At 42.5% G+C, this 22,966-nt stretch overlaps 1 protein-coding gene across 2 annotated transcripts in view; it reads left to right on the top strand.

Moving 5' to 3' along the window:
• Nucleotides 1-22,966, top strand: part of med23 (mediator complex subunit 23) — a 69,641-nt gene that overhangs the window by 27,322 nt on the left and 19,353 nt on the right. For both annotated transcript variants that reach the window (XM_082147831.1, XM_082147830.1), the window contains 7 exons: nucleotides 2,715-2,857; nucleotides 2,952-3,126; nucleotides 6,329-6,492; nucleotides 8,332-8,456; nucleotides 8,879-9,084; nucleotides 13,183-13,363; nucleotides 18,820-18,990. In XM_082147831.1, coding sequence (XP_082003957.1) covers nucleotides 2,715-2,857; nucleotides 2,952-3,126; nucleotides 6,329-6,492; nucleotides 8,332-8,456; nucleotides 8,879-9,084; nucleotides 13,183-13,363; nucleotides 18,820-18,990 — 1,165 coding nt within the window. The remainder of the gene's footprint in view (nucleotides 1-2,714; nucleotides 2,858-2,951; nucleotides 3,127-6,328; nucleotides 6,493-8,331; nucleotides 8,457-8,878; nucleotides 9,085-13,182; nucleotides 13,364-18,819; nucleotides 18,991-22,966) is intronic.

Raw genomic sequence — 22,966 nt, 5'->3', positions numbered from 1 at the left:
TGACCTTGGTCATTTTAGGTCATGTTTTTCATCGTTTATTTTCTGACCAGTTTTTTTTTCTGTCTCATCTGCCGTGATTAAATCATCAAATTATATATGTTCTACTCGGACTAGGGTCCATTCAGTCAGTATTATGGGATATCATACTGTCGTGTGAAATGCTGAAGACACTTTTATTCACAGTCAAACAACACATTATGACAATAAATGTTCCCATCCTGCCATTGCAAGTAATGTGGCTGGTGTATAATTGCATCCATTTTTCAGCCCTTGTCTGCTTTGAGAACACCATCATGCCACCACCTGATAAAGTTGCTGTCATTTCAGCTATTTTAAATCTGCATGTCCATCTGGACAATGGGATGCAGAGGAGAAGCCAGTGATGACCTTCTCTTGATGTGCTCTGGTGTCACATGGCTGGCCTTCACTGACCTTCTCAAGAGTCATTTGTCCCCATCTGGACTTTTTGACTGTTGGGAGGGAAGCTCTCAGTGGTGTGTTTTATGACTCAGTTTCTCATGCCACTAACTTAGCAAAAGTAATAATCATCTGTTTTGAGAGCAACAGTTGTCTGCTCTGCCGGCAAGCAGTGTGTCAAGACTAGCAGAGGCCAGAGCACATCCTCCTCAGCAATAAAACACTTGTGAAGGAGGACATGTCCTGATTTCAGGGTTGGAGGAAGTGCTTTCCTCACTTCAGATGAGGTGTGGTGGACTCCTGCCCTGTCCGGAGTGGGCGATCTGGTGCATGGACTCTCCTGTACACATCTCCACCAGTGGAACTGCTTCAGCCACTTCTGGACAGAGAGGGCTAATCCCTGAATTTTGTTCCTCATTGACCAGCAAAATATGGTACCAAGACCCCATTCGCTCTGTTGTTGGGGGCACCATTGTGGCTTGTCTCCCTACAGAAGGACAGTGTACCATGGGTCTCCCCTTTAGGAAGGCCTGTGTGCTGCTACAGTACAAAGCGCTTCAGCTCCTTCTACAGTGGATTCTAATGCAATAAACTAGCACAGGTCCCTCCAACATCCAAAAATCAACATAATCATTCTAGGGCGGGGGGTGTCCAATCCTGCTCCTAATGGGCCATTGTCCTCCAGAGTTCAGCTCCAATCCCAATTAAATCCACCTATTAAACTAAACTACGTTAGTCCACTAATACTGTTCACTTAAAGGAGTGAATGAAAACAAATGAGCGAATTCGGACAGCCGTTGAGCGGACATCGATTGTACATCGGTTATTGCAGTGCAATGTGGGATTGAATAAGTGCACTCAATAATGTCCACTATGGTTTCGGACACCACTACAAATGGCTGTCCCCTCAAATGGTGCCCATTTTAAGGGTAATGGGGGTTGATTTCTGATTCAGCCACTGTCTTGAGGCAAGTTGGAGCTCTGCAGGACATTTGCCCTCCAGGACAGAGTTTGAAGACCCCTGTTCTAGGGTGTCCATCCCTGCTCCTAGAGGACCACCTTCCAGCAGAGTTTAAATCAATCCCAAATCAAACACTTCCTGAACCAGCTAATCAAGGTCTTCAGGGTCACTAGAAACTTCCAGGCTGGTGTGTTGGAGCTCTGCAGGACAGTGGCCAGGACAGTTACAACATCTCTTGAGGATACTCCAATTAACCTTTTATGGTGTGTGATTTAAAAAAAAAAAATTTAGCACATTATGATGCCTTCAGTGGGATCATGTCTGTTTTATTAATAGGATGGTATCTCCCTCTTGGGACCCTCTGTAGGTACCCTACTTGGTACCTAATCCTACTCCTGGACGACCAACTTCCAGTAGAGTTTAACTTCAACCCTAATCAACACACCCGAACCAGCTAATCAAGGTCTTCAGGATCAGTAGATCCAGACAGGTGTATTGGAGCTAAACTCTGAAGGACAGTGTTGGACACCCCTGCTCTAGAGATCGTTATATTTCTTGAGAAGAGACTGCCCACTCTACCTTTTAACGTGCGTTTGATGGCTTTTTCAGCATGTTATGATGGCTTCAGTAGGATCACGAGGTCTCTAGCACCTGCATGGGATTCCTCCATGGTGCTGGATGCTCTGTTGTAGCCTCCATTTGAACTTCTATAGTAGGGGAGGCCAAGAGTTCAACTCCAATCCTTATCAAACACACCTGAACCAGCTAATCAAGGTGTTCAAGATGACTTGAAAATAAAAGGCAGATGTTTTGGAGCTGGGTTGGACACCTGATCTAGAGATTGTCGGATACAATTATTGACTATCAACTCTCAGTTTTAGCCTCCATTTGTACCTCATGCATTTGAGGGTTTTATCATCACGTCACAGACGGACACCGATCAACGCCGATAGTCACTGGATTACAGTACATAAATTCTGTAACAAACGCTGATTGTACATGTTCAGTCAGTAAAAATAAGCACACATTGACGCTAAAAGATGGTGCGATCCGAAAAAGACTGATCCGACAAAACCAGACAAACATTTCTGTTGATGTTGGTCAGCGTCTGTATTAGATGGTACTGTACTTTTGAGCTGCCTAAACTTTTAAAAATCATTTATGCATGTATCTCCATGTATGCTTTGCTAGTCCTCTCTGTGCATAAATGTGTCTTCAGCAAATCACAGAAGTGTTATATCCCATAGATAAATGCAGATGCATGCAAGTGTCAAGTGTTGTAGTTGTGCTTATTCAAGTGCCACATTCTCAGAGGAGCTTCTGTTCTTCCCTTTAGCTTGATCCACAGCATTGCAACCCGTGTTATTAAACTGGCCCACGCCAAGTCCAGTCTTGCCCTGGCCCCCGCCTTGGTGGAGACGTACAGCCGACTGCTGGTCTACATGGAGATCGAGTCCCTCGGCATTAAAGGCTTCATCAGTAAGTCTGATGCACACGTCACAGATGTTTCTGATTTCTGTCCTTCAGTCCTTGTCCTTTGATGTGACTATGTGTTTCTCTGACCCTCTTCTAGGTCAGCTTCTGCCGAACGTGTTCAAGTCTCACGCGTGGGGGATCCTGCACACGCTGCTGGAGATGTTCAGTTACCGCATGCACCACATTCAGCCTCATTACCGCGTGCAGCTCTTGTCACATCTTCACTCGCTCGCCGCTGTTCCACAGACCAACCAGAACCAGCTGCACCTCTGGTTAGACTCCGCCCACACACTCACACCAACACTGGCTAGACTCCGCCCACACACTCACACCAACACTGGTTAGACTCCGCCCACACACTCACACCAACACTGGCTAGACTCCGCACAAACACTCACACCAACACTGGTTAGACTCCGCCCACACACTCACACCACCACTGGCTAGACTCCGCCCAAACACTCACACCAACACTGGTTAGACTCCGCCCACACACTCACACCACCACTGGCTAGACTCCGCCCACACACTCACACCAACACTGGCTAGACTCCGCCCACACACTCACGCCAACACTGGCTAGACTCCGCCCACACACTCACACCACCACTGGCTAGACTCCGCCCAAACACTCACACCAACACTGGCTAGACTCCGCCCACACTCACACCACCACTGGCTAGACTCCGCCCACACTCACACCACCACTGGCTAGACTCTGCCAACACACTCACACCACCACTGGCCAGACTCCGCCCACACACTCACGCCAACACTGGCCAGACTCCGCCCACACTCACACCACCACTGGCTAGACTCCGCCCACACTCACACCAACACTGGCTAGACTCCGCCAACACACTCACACCAACACTGGCTAGACTCCGCCCACACACTCACACCACCACTGGCTAGACTCCGCCAACACACTCACGCCAACACTGGCTAGACTCCGCCCACACACTCACACCAACACTGGCTAGACTCCGCCCACACACTCACACCACCACAGGTAATTTAACACAGGCTACTGCGTGCATGCTCTGACATGACAGACTGCGCTCCCTTAATAATTCCTAAAAAGCTGACATCAGTTCATCGATCTCACAAATCTCAGTTATCATCAGTGAAGCTGACTGCACAATGAATCTTTCATAATATCTACTCTTTGTTTGTAAAAATCAGAGGATTTGTCAGCGTGCAGAATTCAGCACTGAACAAAAACTCAGTTTTGAGTGGTGAGGGGATTCGATCTTAAATGCATCTGATTGGCCATTGCGTTTTAGAAATCAGCACATAGGTCTGTGATTGGCTACATTGTTCAACGCTGCAAAAATAGAAACTCTGGCTTGTAAATCGTTGATTTTATTTATTTAATAATATTTTATTTATTTTGTTTTAGTTGTTCTTGTTGCTTTTGTGCAACAGACAATTAGTTTTTAGATGCTTTATTTATAAATATTTCTATTTTGCGGGAGTCCCGTGAATCGTTATGTTCTCCCGCAACCCGCACACACACGAGTGCATTACCGCCCGCGCTCGGCCATCAGATCTAGTCCCGCGACGCATTCTGTTGCGTAATCCTGCGGGAGTGCAGGTCTCTACTTCAAGCTAATCACAGAGTGCTCATGACGACTAACATTTAAAAGTGTTGTAAATGTGCGGTGCGCAGAGTATACTATCCTACAATATTTGAAATAGTCAGAACACATTATGATGTGATGCATTTTCAAACAGTAGTATGTTACCTTGTAGTCACATGACCTCAGCACAATACTCTTCATTCAGCAAGAGTCTGCCAGTTATCATCTTTGTAGGAGTGTAGCGGTACACGTATTCATACCCAAAGTGTTCATTACGAGTCTTTCTGTAATCTAATGTTTAACTCTGCACATGCCTGCAGTTCTGTGTGTGTGCTGAACGTAATCTGAAACACTCAGTTTCCTATTGCATTTGCATTTGAGAGGACTTTTTCTCAGCGCATAAATCTAATGGTTGTATCATCTGTAATGATGGTAAAAAAAAGCCACACGAGTCTCTGTTGAATCTTCACAGTCTAAGCACCGGCGAGCACATGCACGTCAAACAGACAGTGTGCAATAATTCTTACTAAAATAAAATAAACTATTCTTACTTACTAAAATATACATTTTGCTAAATATTTTTCATCCAAAAGTAGAAGCACTTCAAATCTCTTCCCTTATTTACAACAGCACCATAAACACCAGCGCCAAGAGTGTTTTGCAGCTGTATTGACAGACTTTTTATGTTAAAGCTGCTCTAAGCGATGTTGGGTGACGTCACTTCTTGTCGACGTTCAAAGTATTGTCAAACAAAACGGAGGCTAGCTCGACCCTCCCTCCTCCTCATCCCGTCCCCCCATCCCCCTCCCTTCCGTGCTTCCTGAAACAGTCATGAACCATTAAAAAAAAAAAAAAACGAGCCAGCTGAGTGTCGGATCTCGCCACCTTTTGAACGTTTTTCCGATGTAAATTCGGGACTTTGCGCATTCCTTCTCCTTTTCCCTATTCTTTGTTATTTGTTCATCGGAACGTCGTCTCTTTGGTCGTGTGTCGGCCATATCAAAATTCTCAAGAATATAAAATGTTAACGTTTGTCGTTGTCTCGGACATCTCTCCTCTAGCTAACTTCCCTCTTCATGCTTCTCTCTCCTCCACCCCCCACACCCCCGTTCATGTGCACACGCACTAACCCCAAATCATTCTCCCCCCCTCCCACCCCCAAATCATTCTCGTCAGTTATTGGCTGGAACACTGTTTGTTATGTTTCGTGCCGTGGTCCAGGCTGGGCTAGTTTGTTTTTGTTGCCGTTTGTGGAGCCTGGGCTGTCTGCAGAGACTGCATTTTTTTCCAGTGTGTTCAAGGGACAGGCAGCTAGCGGATAGTGAGGAGATGTTTGCTGTATGTGACAAAAAAATGTTTGGCCTAAAAAACGTGTGACATCGCTTAGAGCACCTTTAAAGACAGCCATAGTTTCTTCCAAAAAAAATCAACAACTTTTTGTTAGCTAACGTTAATTAATGCATTCATTAACAATGAGCAATACATCATACAGACAATGCAAAATATAACTTCACTGTTAGTCCACTTTAGTGCAGGTTCATTAAATATGAACAGATACAACTTTTGATTTTAATAATGTATTAGTAAATGTTGGAATTGACATTAATATTAATAAATGTTTTAGAAGTATTTGACATACTAAATGTTAAATGTGGTAAACTCATTTTAACAAAGGAACCATATTTTGAAGTGTTACCATTTAGTTTTCTATTAATGTACTGTAGTAGTGTATTGTACATCTATGACTTCTAAACCGAGGTGCGAAACATACCATCCTTTTTAGTGTACTATCCCATTATGGGATACAGCATGCTCTGTGTATACTGCATATATTTTGTGTATACAGCTGTGGTAGGTGGTGTCATCTCACTGTGTGTGTGTGTGTGTGCAGTGTGGAGAGCACCGCTCTGAGGCTCATCACGGCTCTGGGGAGTTCAGAGGTTCAGCCTCAGTTCACACGCTTCCTCAACGACCCTAAAACTGTGCTGTCGGCGGAGTCCGAGGAGCTGAACCGAGCGCTCATCCTCACGCTGGCTCGAGCCACACACGTCACAGGTACTCACACCAGTAACACACTCCACTCATGATGATACACACGTCACAGGAACTCACACCAGTAACACACTCCACTCATGATGATACACGCGTCACAGGTACTCACACCAGTAACACACTCCACTCATGATGATACACACGTCACAGGTACTCACACCAGTAACACACTCCACTCATGATGATACACACGTCACAGGTACTCACACGAGTAACACACTCCACTCATGATGATACACACGTCACAGGTACTCACACGAGTAACACACTCCACTCATGATGATACACACGTCACAGGTACTCACACCAGTAACACACTCCACTCATGATGATACACACGTCACAGGTACTCACACCAGTAACACACTCCACTCATGATGATACACACGTCACAGGTACTCACACCAGTAACACACTCCACTCATGATGATACACACGTCACAGGTACTCACACCAGTAACACACTCCACTCATGATGATACACGCGTTACAGGTACTCACACCAGTAACACACTCCACTCATGATGATACACACGTCACAGGTACTCACACTACCAACACACTCCACTCAGGATGATACACACGTCACAGGTACTCACACCAGTAACACACTCCACTCATGATGATACACACGTCACAGGTACTCCCACTATCAACACACTCCACTCATGATGATACACACGTCACAGGTACTCACACCAGTAACACACTCCACTCATGATGATACACACGTCACAGGTACTCACACCAGTAACACACTCCACTCATGATGATACACACGTCACAGGTACTCACACTACCAACACACTCCACTCATGATGATACACACGTCACAGGTCCTCACACCAGTAACACACTCCACTCATGATGATACACACGTCACAGGTACTCACACCAGTAACACACTCCACTCATGATGATACACACGTCACAGGTACTCACACCAGTAACACACTCCACTCATGATGATACACACGTCACAGGTACTCACACCAGTAACACACTCCACTCATGATGATACACACGTCACAGGTACTCACACTATCAACACACTCCACTCATGATGATACACACGTCACAGGTACTCACACCAGTAACACACTCCACTCATGATGATACACACGTCACAGGTACTCACACCAGTAACACACTCCACTCATGATGATACACACGTCACAGGTACTCACACTACCAACACACTCCACTCATGATGATACACACGTCACAGGTCCTCACACCAGTAACACACTCCACTCATGATGATACACACGTCACAGGTACTCACACCAGTAACACACTCTTCTGATGATGATACACACGTCACAGGTACTCACACCAGTAACACACTCCACTCATGATGATACACACGTCACAGGTACTCACACCAGTAACGCACTCTTCTGATGATGATACACACGTCACAGGTACTCACACCAGTAACACACTCTTCTGATGATGATACACATGTCACAGGTACTCACACCAGTAACACACTCTACTGATGATGATACACATGTCACAGGTACTCACACCAGTAACACTCTCTACTGATGATGATACACATGTCACAGGTACTCACACCAGTAACACTCTCTACTGATGATGATACACACGTCACAGGTACTCACACCAGTAATACACTCCACTCATGATGATACACACGTCACAGGTACTCACACCAGTAACACACTCTACTGTTTTTGTACAACTGTAGAACTGTTTTTTCTAACTATTTTCTTCAGAAATATCATGTTTTATCCAGTAAGAGAATGCATATTATAATCCGACACCACTTTTTAATACACCCTGTTTTTCAGTTTGCTTGAAATTTCTTTTGTGCAGATTTCTTCACGGGCTCGGACTCTATTCAGGGCACCTGGTGTAAAGACATCCTGCAGACCATCATGAACTTCACGCCTCATAACTGGGCCTCTCACACACTCAGCTGTTTCCCTGCTCCGCTGCAGGTACTCTCACACACACAAACACACACACTCGCGCACGCAACAACCAACCAACTTCACTTCTCTTCACTTCACTTCACTTCTGTTTTTTAACAACACATTCATTATCATTACTTTTCCCGGTGTGCTGCGTCAAGTTTTTTTGGGATCATTAATCTAGTTTAGTATTCCTCTGTAATGTAGAACAATGTTAGCAATGTTACATATAATATTCTTTCTCAGTCCTGAATCTCAAACCATTTTTCAATGCCCCACTGTATACATTTCAGTCATTTAATTAATATCATAAAAACGCAACTAGTCGACTAATGGCTCAAATGAACCACTACAAGTCGGGAACAGCCCAACTTTATTGTTATAGTTCTTGGAGTGAATGGGTCTTTAATCCGATTAATATTAACTTCTCTGTTGTGTTCATCCTCCAGGCGTTCTTCAAGCAGAATAATGTTCCTCAGGAGAGCCGCTTTAACCTGAAGAAGAACGTGGAGGAGGAGTACCGCAAGTGGAAGTCCATGACCAACGAGAACGACATCATCACGCACTTCTCCATGCAGGGCTCTCCGCCGCTGTTCCTGTGTCTGCTGTGGAAGATGCTTCTGGAGACCGACCACATCAACCAGATCGGCTTCAGGTGCGAGACACACGCGTTAGGCGTTCAGCACACGCTTTCATCCGAAAGAGGATATTATTCACACTGTTCGCACTATACAGTGCCATGTTTATTAGAGAGCTAGATTAGGGAACAAGCACGAGTGTGGAAAAGGTGTGTATTCTTGACAGCTGTGATGGTGTCAGCAGTTCGGGTGGAGGTGTCCGGCTCGTTCCACCAGAGAGGAACAGAGAGGGTGAAGGGTCTGGAAAGAGACTCATTCAGTGATTGTAGTTGCACATGTAGGCGTGAAGTTTCAATGGCAGATGCTGTTCTTTTCAGTATGTCCTGAACATCTCTGTTTTAGCCATTTAAGGACGTCGTCTTTTCTCTATATTTAAGCTGGTAATATCTTCTGTCAGAGCTGCAGCATTCTCAGTTGTCGACTCACTCGCTGTCTGCAGTGAAATCCTTTGAAAATCCTTTACCGAATTTGATGTTCCAGGTCAAAAATTACTGGCCTTTTAAATTGCTTGTAAATCTCTGGTTATGCTGTATTATCACCAAATATTGGATTCAATATTCCTTTTTGATAACCACTGGGATTCAGCTGGGTTTTTTTCACACACATTGTTGGTGAAGCTCCATTATACTCTCATAATTTAAAGTAGTAAAGCTCTAGTCAAGCTGCTCTTTTGTAAGGAAGCTCGTTTCCGCCACAGAATAAAAAAATAAAAAAGGTAATTGCGTGATATAGACTCACAAACACGCAAATCTGACTTTATATCTCACAATTCTGAGAAATAAAGTCACAATTGAGAAATGTAAACTCGCAATTGCGAGATAAAATGTCGCAATTAGTATTTAAATTGTTTTATTCTGTGTGTTTATTCCATACTTTTGACTACTAGTTGTTGGAGAAAAAAAGCAATTCTCCTGTTCATCTCGACTCTTTTAATGATTCTGAATTGATTGTTTAGAATTGTAGAATAGGTTCTAGGTGTAATGTTTAACCGCAGTTGCGGGAAGGCTCTTATGACAGTCAACTGTTTGCTTCCTGCTAATTACACACACACACACACACACACACACACACACACACACACACACACACACACACACACACACACACACACAACATATTTAAGTATCTAAAAGATTGAAAAACTACTAGTGTACAGTCAGATCAGTATTTATCTGGCACAAAAACCATGTGCATTTCAGTCAGTGTGGAGTATTACACCTGATCTACAATAAGCATAACTTATGCAACTGTATTTAGTGTGACTCTAGTGTGTGTTCCTGAACCTTTGTCTGATGTTTTTGTTCACGTATCATCAGACGGTGGTCTCAGATCACCCTTTACAAGCACAATAAGTCTCCTTTGTCCGCAGCGTCTATCTGTCTCTCTTTGAATGGTTGTTGTTAGTTTGTTGTGCGTCATTTGAAGTGTGTGTGTGTGTGTGTGTGTGTGGTGCAGCTGCTCTTGGCCGTATAAAGGCTGCTTGTGCTGGGCTGAGTGCAGCGGTCCTGTGTTATCCACTTTATTCTCCAGTCACGAGCTCTTCCTCATTACACCAGCAGAGCAGAGGCACAGATGTGTAGAAGAGCTTTCTGACGTCTCTGCCTCTCTCAGAGCAATCAAAGGCTGCGGGAGACACCATATTAAATCACTGGACATCAATGTTCACACTGTCAGTGGCAGTAAACACAGTCTCAGCATTCAAACGCTAGCTCAGAAAAAACGCTTATGTAATCACTCATTCTCATTCTCTGCCTCTTCTGCTGTACTGCCGGTTTGTTCTCTCCCTTGAACCAATGTTTCCCTTGTGCTGTGTTGAAAATCCTTTACATAATCTGGTAAAAAAAATCTCTTTTAAATCTCTGGTTATGCTTATATTATCACCAAATGTTGGATTCAATCTTTTTGACAACTTGTTTTCTTTCAATAGCACTGTTTTTTGATGGGAACTGATTGATCGTAGTTCATTGATCACTCAAGCTTATTCACCTAAAAGAAAAAAAAACTCATAAACTTTGATAAATAAGGCCTACGATCAATCAGCTTAAAAGCAGTTGTATAAAATTAGTGTCTTAAACCAAGGAATAATCTTACTTTTCCAATTCATATTATACCAAAATACCCTTTTACTTAAGTTAGGGTTAATACTTTTATTATGTGTTATAATATAATATATGATTGATTATTATTAAGTAGTCGATTTTTAAATTTTGCAGTAAAATAGTCAAATAAGATATTTCTTTATCAATTTAATGAAATAATATTTTTAATAGAAGTTATTTGGGTGAGGTTTTCCTTCTGCTAAATGGACCAATGAGAATCTCATTGAAGTCATCACAGTGTTCACAGTGTTGCTTGATTTAATTTCCCGTCAAAAGCATTGTGATTATTGAATGTGTCAGCAGTGAGTTTCTCTGTTCGGTTCAGTTGGAGTAAATGTTCTGGTTGTGAATGTTTCAGTGTGCACATCTAACTCTCCATCATCACTGTGGTTGGTGTGTGTTTGTGAGGTTCAGTCGTGTGTATTCCTCGGTCTCTTGAGGGAGATGCTGCTAGCTCTTGACAGTGGCTTTGCTGTGAGGTTAGGGTCACACAGAAGCCTGTGTTTATACGGGAATCCTCACTTTTGATCTGAGCTTTTGGGATGTGAAACGCACTTTTTTTTCTTCTTCTGTCAAAGCTCTTTAATACAAACCCAAACTAGACTTCTCTAGCAGTGTGTGGAGTCTCAACAAGCGCTACTTACACCGCTGTCTCACACAGGTTTTCAAGATTTTCCTATCCTAAAAAAACACACATCAATGGAAAGCTTATTTATTCAGCTTTCAGGTGATGTATAAATCTCACCTAATTTTTTTTTACCCATGTGACTGGTTTTGTGGTCCAGGGGTTACATATGATGTAATAGTCAGAGAAATCATGTTGTTGTTTTTTTTTAAATGGAAGAGTTTGTTGCACTATTGGACAAAAATATAAAAAAAAATTTATTAATTTTTTTAAATAATCATATTATATGATACATTGTATCATATTTGATATATCAGGCTTTTATGTCTCATATAGTCAAGTCAGCTTTATTTCTATAGCGCTTTTTACAGCACAGATTGTTTCACAGCAGCTTCACAGAGATAACAGGAAAATAATGCAACAAAGTTTGTTTCCAGAAGAAAATAGCGTCACAGTCCAGCTTAAGTAAGTTCAGTGATGCTTCATTTTTGTTGTAAAAAAGTTATTAATTTAGTTCATTTATATATATACAGCCGCTCTGCAGAAAAGCATGATGTCATCGTCCAGCTCAGTTCAGTTCTCATATAATGGTGTCAGTGCAGGCAGATCAATAATAATGTTGAATATTAAATTAAATTTAGTTTAAATATAGTATGATATAGTGATAATATGGAGGAAAAAAATACCACAATGAAATACTGATCACTTCTACTGTAAATCAATGAGATCATTATAACAGATACTTACATAAAATGAATAGATGTGCCAATAATGTCTGAGTAGGATGATATTTAAATGCTCAGTTTTATGATCAAAGCTCTGTAGTTTTGAATCATATAATGCAATGCAATACAATGATGATTGACAGATGAACAAATAAACCTTCCTCAAAAGCCTGATGATCATATTTTTCTAATAAATGATGTCTGGATAATCGAGTAAACCTCAGTCGCTTCAGTCCAGGTGAAATATAATAACAATATCAAAGTTATTCTTGTGTTTCCTTAATAAATCAGGTCAGATTTGACACAGAAAGACACGTGAAGCTCGAGCTGAAGGAGGACATTTGTACAGTTACACTGAAAGACTTTTACTGGACAAAGCGGTAACAGTCACTGTGATGTGATATTTAGACTCTTCCTACTGCTTTCATTCCGTCTTTCTCAGATCTTTGCTTTGATATGTACTTGACCAAATAGTTTTTGACGAATCTGACTGTGAGGACGCCAAACTGGAAATTAAGTCATATTCATTTTAAGAGGCGAACGTTTACCTATTGAAGTGAGTGTAGCAGCCAAACAAACCAAATTCTGTCGTCAGATGGACTCTAGCGTGGGAATGCCGAACACGTTCTGCTGCATGCTAATGGTTTTCCGTCTTCCTCCCCTCAGGGTGCTGGAGCGCATCGGGGCGCGGGCGCTGGTGGCCCACGTCAGGACGTTTGCAGACTTCCTGGTGTACGAGTTCTCCACGTCAGCGGGGGGGCAGCAGCTGAACAAGTGTATCGAGATTCTCAACGACATGGTGTGGAAGTACAACATTGTGACCCTGGACAGACTCATCCTCTGCCTGGTGAGCCCCAGGCCTCCTCCTGTCCCACTGCATCACTCTTCACTTGACCCTGAGAACACTGGCTGTCAAATAACTCAAAACAACTCTGCAATAATCTGCAACATAAGCAAGTTTCAGGTCAATGATTTCACAGTGATGGCTGTATCTGCTGTCGTAGATTTTTCCCTAAACCTAACTATCTGTGGCGTCTCCAAATCGACACCCAATTCCTTAAACTGGGGCGTCTACTAATCGACACCCAATTGATCTTATTACCTGAGGCGTCTCCAAATCGACACCAATACTTTTATCTGGGGCGTCTACAAATTGACACCCAATTCCTTAAAGGAGAACTCCGGTGAATTTTTAAGTTAATCTTGATCGTTTTACCTTTGTGAGTACTGTCTATAGAAAAAAAAAACGAACCGGATCGGTGCTTGCAACGCGGAGCTGTTACAGTTAATGCCCAGAGCTCCCATTCAGCTAAACGGCAGTTATGGGGGCATTAACCTAAATAGTGTCTTTGTGCCTCTTAACAGACATAAAATGCAATTAAAATGTCTGTCCAACATGAACAGGGCGCTTACATGACAACAAGATGCGTTTAGCAACTTAGCCATTGTTTAAACTCACCTAAATAGTGTTTTAGACGGCTAGCTGTAGTCTCGCGCTGAAGTCCCGTGGGAACTCAGTTGTAGCCGGAACACGACGCTCCTCCCACCTGCACTATGTGCGCGATTTTTTCCCCCAAACCACTTCAGCGGAAATCCCGCCCTGCAGCTGATTTCATTGGTTTAGGTTACAGTGACGATTGACATGACCAATGAAAACCTTAGAATCAGCTGCAGGGCGGGATTTCCGCTGAAGTGGTTTGGGGGAAAAAAAATCACGCGCACTTTTTCCGGCTACAACTGAGTTCCCACGGGACTTCAGCGCGAGACTACAGCTAGCCGTCTAAAACACTATTTAGGTGAGTTTAAACAATGGCTAAGTTGCTAAACGCATCTTGTTGTCATGTAAGCGCCCTGTTAATGTTGGACAGACATTTTAATTGCATTTTGTGTCTGTTAAGAGGCACAAAGACACTATTTAGGTTAATGCCCCCATAACTGCCGTTTTAGCTGAATGGGAGCTCTGGGCATTAACTGTAACAGCTCCGCGTTGCAAGCACCGATCCGGTTCGTTTTTTTTTCTATAGACAGTACTCACAAAGGTAAAACGATCAAGATTAACTTAAAAATTCACCGGAGTTCTCCTTTAAACTGGGGCGTCTACTAATCGACACCCAATACCTTTAAACTCTAGCTCTTGCGTCTTCAGTCGACAACTGGCCGAGTCTTACTCTAACTAACTTGCTTCCTTAAACTAGCTTCCTTTCCTAAACTAGCTTCCTTCCTAAACTAGCTTCCTGCGCAGGAATAATCGACAAACAGACTTCAGCAAATGTCCTTTAAATGCTTTAATCACGGCCAGGGGATCTACCCGAGCAGTTCTCAGGGAATCTCCCAAGAAGAAGCAAGGCCGGAGGATCTCAGACAAATTCCATTGAGAATCCCACCAGAAAACACGAATACAACAGTTTTTATAGAATCGAGAAAACAAATAAGACTAACATGTCACCTTCCATATGATTGGTTCAGTTGGTTCAAAACCCCCAACCTTTTCCCTCTGTCTCTGGCACAAGCAAACTCTGATTTTGTGATTACTTTATCACAAGGTTTGAGAACTAGTCATCAGTCTAGTTTCACTTCCCCTATTTGTTATTTATACACACATATACATACACACACACACACACACACACACTCAAAGTCACAAGTTTTCCCTAAAGAGTTTGGAAACATTTTAAAGCATATGAATGTTGTTCCTGCAAGAAAAACAAATGTTAGTTGATTAATTAAAGTTGATTAATTAAAAAATCCATCACACTGCACACGGTTACTGTTGAACCCAGTGAATGACCGTCGTTGATCATGTGACTCTGTACAGACGGTCAGATTTTGTTATCCCAGTGAAGCTTAAGAAAGACGATCTCAAATCATGCAGGAGAACATGATCCTCAGGTTTAGTTCATGCTGCTATCGCTAAAGCTAAACAGAGACGCACCAAATACTGGGACACTGGAACTTCAGTGAGTAATTATACAAACCAATTGTTAAATCATTGACAGATGGCTGAAAGACCTAATCATTGGAAATTTAATTAACCATCTGCTTTTAAATCAGAGACGGTATTCGTCGGTTTGTAAGACTGCCAGTGAATCCGCTGCACTTCAGTGGCTATGTCTACATGCAACCAAACAATCCGTTCGTAATGGGATTGACGGCTCAATCGGACTGAAAAGCCTTCATGTAAACCTTAATCGATCCGAATGAAATTTCAATCAGATTGAAAAGGCTGGTTTATTCCTCGTCTAATCCGATCAAGAGAACATGTAAACACTTGATCGGATTGAAAACCGAAACTAAAAGGACTGCGCATGTGCAATGACGTTGAAATAGTGTAATGACGTGTGATGCACAGAACGAACTGTTCTTCCTGTTGAATAAAGTGTCGTATAAATGAGTGTCCCGTCATTCTAAACTTCTCCTTTCACTGTGTGTGTGAAGTAGAGCAGGACAACGGCCCACCAGTGCTTGTTTCAGACTCTCATCCACAGACGACTGGTTTTGGCCAAATATAAGCAGCGGCACAACGGTTCACATGCTCATGTCTCCAAATATGACCAGAAACGGATATTAAGTCGGTTTAAAACAAATAAAGTACCAATGTAGGAGAACAGTTATAATGCGCTAACAGCGGGAACTCTGTGTATTCGTGCAGTGTGCGCATGTCAAAAAATCAATTCCGATTTGAAGCGTGTGACATATACACGCGCACATCTACCCGATCACTTTATGTTGCATTCATGTAAACTACGTTCAGATTCATCAATCGGAATGAATTCGGTCCGATTGAAATAAAAGTTGTGCATGTAAACATTGCCGTTGTTGTATTTAATGTTTGACTCATTGATTTATTGGCCTGTTACTGCAACATGGGAGAAGAGCTACATGTGAAACATTATCTGTGTGTGAGAAGCGAACAGAAACAGCCTGGGGATCTTCTCATCCGCTGATCAATGAGCTTCCCGCTGCACTGAACACGGTCCATTTATCAGTCCTGATCGAGCGGTGCCTTCGCTGACACCGAACCTCCCTGCGGTTCACAGAGACCTGCGGCGCCTGAAGACTTCACTGCACACACACCCTGCTCCTCTACTGATGAGAAAAGCACACGTGTTTTACGTGAGCAAGAAGGTACGAGAGGCTAGTGCTGTATCGTGAATACGTCGCGGCGGAAGGATGTTTTTGATGCGAAGCGGAGTACATTATCATCCACGATACAGCGCTAGCCTCGAGTACCTTATTGCTTTTATAAAACGCTTACCACACAATACAAATATTAAAGGCGAAAAATATGTATCTATGCACAGGGACGTGGGAACTATATTGTGAGAGGAGGGGGGGGGGGGGGGGGGTGTTAGTGTAGGCCTAGTAGCCTGTGTTATGTATCCTGATTGACTTTATGATTAGTTAAACCTGTTTTGCACATGCATCCCCACAGAGTTAACCATTTCAGACAGTAGGCTACCGGACAGCCTCTGTCTCGTTCACTTCAAGTCTGTGGGCGTTACGCACAGCTCAGTGTGGCCGCTCCAATTTACCTTCAATGAAATCTATGTCAAAACGCGTCAAAAGAGGCAATGCATTTACGCAGAGCAGGGTCATAAACGCGCAGAAAACGTGGCCATGTGTGTCTGGAGTTCAGCGAGCTCCACGGACCACTCCTTCAGTCTATCCACGGAGCGCTCTAAAGTCAACAGCGCTGAATGAATGATGATCTGCTTTTATGTCTTTTTTCCTTTTTTATTCAGAATATTCACAAATGTGTTAGCTATGGCATGAAATATCTGATATTCCGATTGTCAAATATATGCAAGTGGAAGTGTATTGTTGTTTAAACACCTTTATAACGATCGCGTTAGTTGAGCTGTATGCGCGATGGGCGCCGCCGTGTTAATTTGTGCCGCAGACGCAGTTCAGAGAATCGGATCTGTTGGATTTACAACACGTGTAAATTTCACATTCATCCACTTCTCCCGAAATACATAAAAGTAAGTGGCTGGTGAACTGGGAGAAGAATAGAGTAAACATTAAAGTTACTTACACAATGTGTATCTGATATGAATAAAACGTGTCGAATTATAATGGAAAGGATTATTATTACCTCCGAAAACAATACATTTAGAATTTGTAAAATACACACTGATGTCTATAGACATCAGTGTGTATTTTACAAATTCTAAATGTATTGTTTTTTTAGTAGCCTACTTAGGCTATGTGAATTTATATGTCTGAAACCTAAAATAAACAGTATGTGGTTGAAAACACTGAAAAGTTGTGATATATGACAGCTCTGAGCGCGCCTGTCTCTGGCTAAATTCAACATTTGAATTTAGCAGTTGATCATGTGATGCACTGACCGTTCTGATCACACCGGTGTGAAACGCTCCAGGGACCAGCCTAGACTGATCACAACGGTGTGACCGTACGTGCGAAAGGCTTAAAAACAAGAAATTTTATGACACAAAATGTTGAAATGTAGGCTTAAATCAAACACATTTAATTCAGATTCTGTATATATAAAATGGAAACCAAAAACAACGAAAAAAACAGCTGGCTGACCCCTAGAGGGGTGGGGAAAAGGGGTGGTGGTGGGGGGGGCGGCCGCCCCCCCTGTTCCAACGTCTATGTCTATGCAACTTTCATGAAGTAAAATCACTTAAAGCCTTCGTTCCGCTGGAAAAAATAGTCCCTGACCGTGAACCGCAGCAGAAGTTACGCACATTATTTCACCATTAGATGGCGGCAAAGACTGTCTTTATGAGTGAGTCTGTCAGTAGAGAAGACTTTTATATTGAAAGGACTCAAACTTGTGAACACAGAGAAGCAAGACACAACTGACAAATCACTAGCATGTCAGGGCACGGGAAAACCCCTTAACTGTTTAAAGGACAAGATATCGCAGCGGACGTTCAAACTGATATTTTATTATGAATATAGGACTGACCTGAAGGAAGATGCTATATCTACTGTACATGCAGCTACACTCACTTACTCGATCTCTCACAATACTCTACTCTATAAGCTTCAATGAACAATATCAATGAGAACATAGCCTATGTTTACGTTGCAAAGATTCTATTGTGTAGTGATACATAGAACCGTTGGGTGAAGCGGTCACAGCCATGCTTTATCGTGAATTATACACAGCTAATGACCAATCAGAATCAAGGACTGGAACGAACCATTTTATAATAATACACACACACTGGAAAGCATTTCCTGAGAGCTCTACTGTCTCAACATGCTACACTAAACAAACATTTCTACGCACTCGCCGTGGCACTGAACGTTGTGTGTGTGTTCATGCAGGCGATGAGGAGTCACGAGGGGAACGAGGCTCAGGTCTGCTACTTCATCATCCAACTGCTCCTCCTCAAACCCAACGACTTCCGCAACCGTGTGAGTGACTTTGTGAAGGAGAACGCTCCAGAACACTGGCTGCAGAGCGACTGGCACACCAAACACATGACCTACCACAAGGTAACAACACACAACCTGCTACACGCTAACAACACACACCCAAACACATGACCTACCACAAGGTAACAACACACAACCTGCTACACGCTAACAAGACACACCCAAACACATGACCTACCACAAGGTAACAACACACAACCTGCTACACGCTAACAACACGCACCCAAACACATGACCTACCACAAGGTAACAACATACAACCTGCTACACGCTAACAACACACCAAACACATGACCTGCTACACGCTAACAATGCGCACCAAACACATGACCTACCACAAGGTAACAACACGCACCAAACACATGACCTGCTACACGCTATGCTAACAACACGCACCAAACACATGACCTGCTACACGTTAACAACACGCACCAAACACATGACCTGCTACACGCTAACAACACGCACCAAACACATGACCTGCTACACGCTACGCTAACAACATGCACCAAACACATGACCTGCTACACGTTAACAACACGCACCAAACACATGACCTGCTACACGCTAACAACACGCACCAAACACATGACCTGCTACACGCTACGCTAACAACACGCACCAAACACATGACCTGCTACACGCTAACAACACGCACCAAACACATGACCTGCTACACGCTAACAACACGCACCAAACACATGACCTGCTACACGCTAACAACACGCACCAAACACATGACCTGCTACACGCTAACAACACGCACCAAACACATGACCTGCTACACGCTAACAACATGCACCAAACACATGACCTGCTACACGTTAACAACACGCACCAAACACATGACCTGCTACACGCTAACAACACGCACCAAACACATGACCTGCTACACGCTAACAACACGCACCAAACACATGACCTGCTACACGCTACGCTAACAACATGCACCAAACACATGACCTGCTACACGTTAACAACACGCACCAAACACATGACCTGCTACACGCTAACAACACGCACCAAACACATGACCTGCTACACGCTACGCTAACAACACGCACCAAACACATGACCTGCTACACGCTAACAACACGCACCAAACACATGACCTGCTACACGCTAACAACACGCACCAAACACATGACCTGCTACACGCTAACAACACGCACCAAACACATGACCTGCTACACGCTAACAACATGCACCAAACACATGACCTGCTACACGTTAACAACACGCACCAAACACATGACCTGCTACACGCTAACAACACGCACCAAACACATGACCTGCTACACGCTAACAACACGCACCAAACACATGACCTGCTACACGCTACGCTAACAACATGCACCAAACACATGACCTGCTACACGCTAACAACACGCACCAAACACATGACCTGCTACACGCTACGCTAACAACACGCACCAAACACATGACCTGCTACACGCTAACAACACGCACCAAACACATGACCTGCTACACGCTAACAACACGCACCAAACACATGACCTGCTACACGCTAACAACACGCACCAAACACATGACCTACCACAAGGTATCGCAACAAGGTACTGCAACACACAACCTGCTACACGCTAACAACACACATGACCTACCACAAGGTAACGCAACACACAACCTGCTACACGCTAACAACACACACTGTAAACACAATCTGCTACATGTTAACAACACACCAAAAACAGCCTGCTACACGCTAACAATATACAACAAAAACATCCTGTTACATGTTAACAAAACACAGCGAACACAGCCTGCTACACATTAACAATTCTCACCAAACACACAACCTGCTACACACTGACAACACACAGAACAGTCAAGAAACTGTCAAGAAATGCACAAAAACTGCTAAATTGTCTAATTATCGTTATCAACAAAATCCCATAAAATATCAAGATATGTATTTTGTCAGTATCTCACAGGCCTCGTGGTTAGTGTTTGTTTCAGCATCAGATAACACACATTGGATAATGGCATCAGCAGCGTCCATAAAAGCTGGCAAATTATTGGAAAAATGTGTGAAGAGCCTGTGCCTCAGATTATTCATCCATCCAGTGCTAATAACTGATTATTTAGCAGACATAACAAAACAAGCGGGAATATACAGTTGTGTTTAGCATATTTATTTGCTAAGTGTCGCTAACAAAACTCTGAATATCTTTCAAAGATGTGATGGCATTAGCCTCGCAAACGTTCACTAATCCAGGGAATTTTCTTCCTCATTCCTCATTTTTGGCAACAGGTGAATTTTTCAATCATTTACATTCAGTTTGTGTTAATCTGACTGTACTGTGGTTGAGTTACTGTCTTTAATGTCCTTCATGCTCAAACGACCGCTTGCTTATTCAATCTGTGTACATAAACATTTGTTTTAATGTGACCTGCCGAGTTAAACAAAGAAACGCACAGTGAACGCTGGCTACCCCAGAGCCGTACGTCTCTCACAGATGGACGTTACATATGGATTTCTGTATAATTCTATTGTTGACCTTTAGAGATGAAACAGAAAACCATCTTAGTTCAGGATATTCAGCAAAATATCAAGTTTGATGAGTGTCTGAAATGTCATAAACACAGTTATTATCCCCCATCTTTATTTCTCTGTGGCATTTTAAGTAGAGATTGACCTCAGATTGCCGTGACATTTCGTCTTGTGTGTATCCGTGCTGAACGGCAAACAAAACATAATTCAGCAGCGCACAGTTTGACCCGAGCTGAACCCCACCATAAGACCAAAGCCAACATGTGACCACTCTGAGTTTATAATACTCTTGAGATTCTTGGTAACGTCCCTGGCTGCTGTTATCGAACATGTGGTAAAGCTGTTATCTACTGGGTAAAGACTGAACTATACAACACAAGAATGATAACTATAACGATAATAATAGAGATATAGTTCTAATATTTGTTAAAAATATAACAGCGGGGTCCACAGCACAACTAGAACGATAAACGCACAGAGAAATAATATAGTTGGAATCACTTTCAGAACCATTTTTCCAGCTGATGAACAATAAAAAACATTGACAGCCAATCAGAATCCATCCTGCTTTAAAGAGCTCCAGCATTTAAAGTGGCAGATGCACACGTTTATAATAAAGTGGAAGATAATATAGTTATCTCAAGGACCAAGAACAATAGCTATAAAGTCTTAAAGTGATAGTTCTCCCAAAAATGATCATTCTGTCTTTATTTACCCTTATGTCGTTCAAACATCTATGACTTTCTTTCATCTTAAAAACACAAAGTGTGATATTTTATCATTTCTATTTCTCCAATGTCCACACATCCAAATCTTTGATGCTTCAAAACAGTCATAAAGACAGTGGGAAAGTGATCCGTATGAATGGAGCCGTTTAATCCAAGTCTTCAGAAGAAACACAATCGCTTTATATGATGAACAGGTTTAATTTAGGCTTTTATTCACATATAAACACCCATCAATACATGTAGAGCACATCAAATATGGTAAACATAGTAGCTCAAATGGGTCATGTCACGTCACAATTGATTAAACCTCATTGATTAGACATTGATTAAACCTCTGTATTCATATCGATTACATTTACAATGTCAGAACGTTTCGAAGCGTCAAAGTCGTTGTTGAATGCAGTTTCAATGGAGGGACAAAAATCTCTCGGGTTTCATTAAAAATATCTTCATCTATGTTCCAGAGATGAACGAAAGTCTTAGGGTTTGAGAAGACGTGTGTAACTGATGACAGAATTTTCAATTCTTGGTGAACTAACACTTTAATACACATAATAACCTATGAAATGCTACCATAAATGCTCAACTGAAGTCAATGTTTTTTTATGATTGGTCCAGCTAATGTCTAGTCATCTTAATTTCTAAAGCGTTTTATACAATACAGATTGTTTTCAAATAAGTTGAACTGTAATAATCAGGAATCAATGATGCATCATCAAATATGAGATAAAGCAGCTCTAAAAAGACAATAGTGTCATTATTCAGTTCAGTGTTACTGTGCAAAGTTCATCAA

This window comes from Leuciscus leuciscus (assembly GCF_965113295.1).
Source record: "Leuciscus leuciscus genome assembly, chromosome: 19".
NCBI lineage: Eukaryota > Metazoa > Chordata > Actinopteri > Cypriniformes > Leuciscidae > Leuciscus > Leuciscus leuciscus.
Note: the sequence above shows the minus strand (reverse complement) of the source record. Positions and strands in the feature narration are given on the sequence as shown.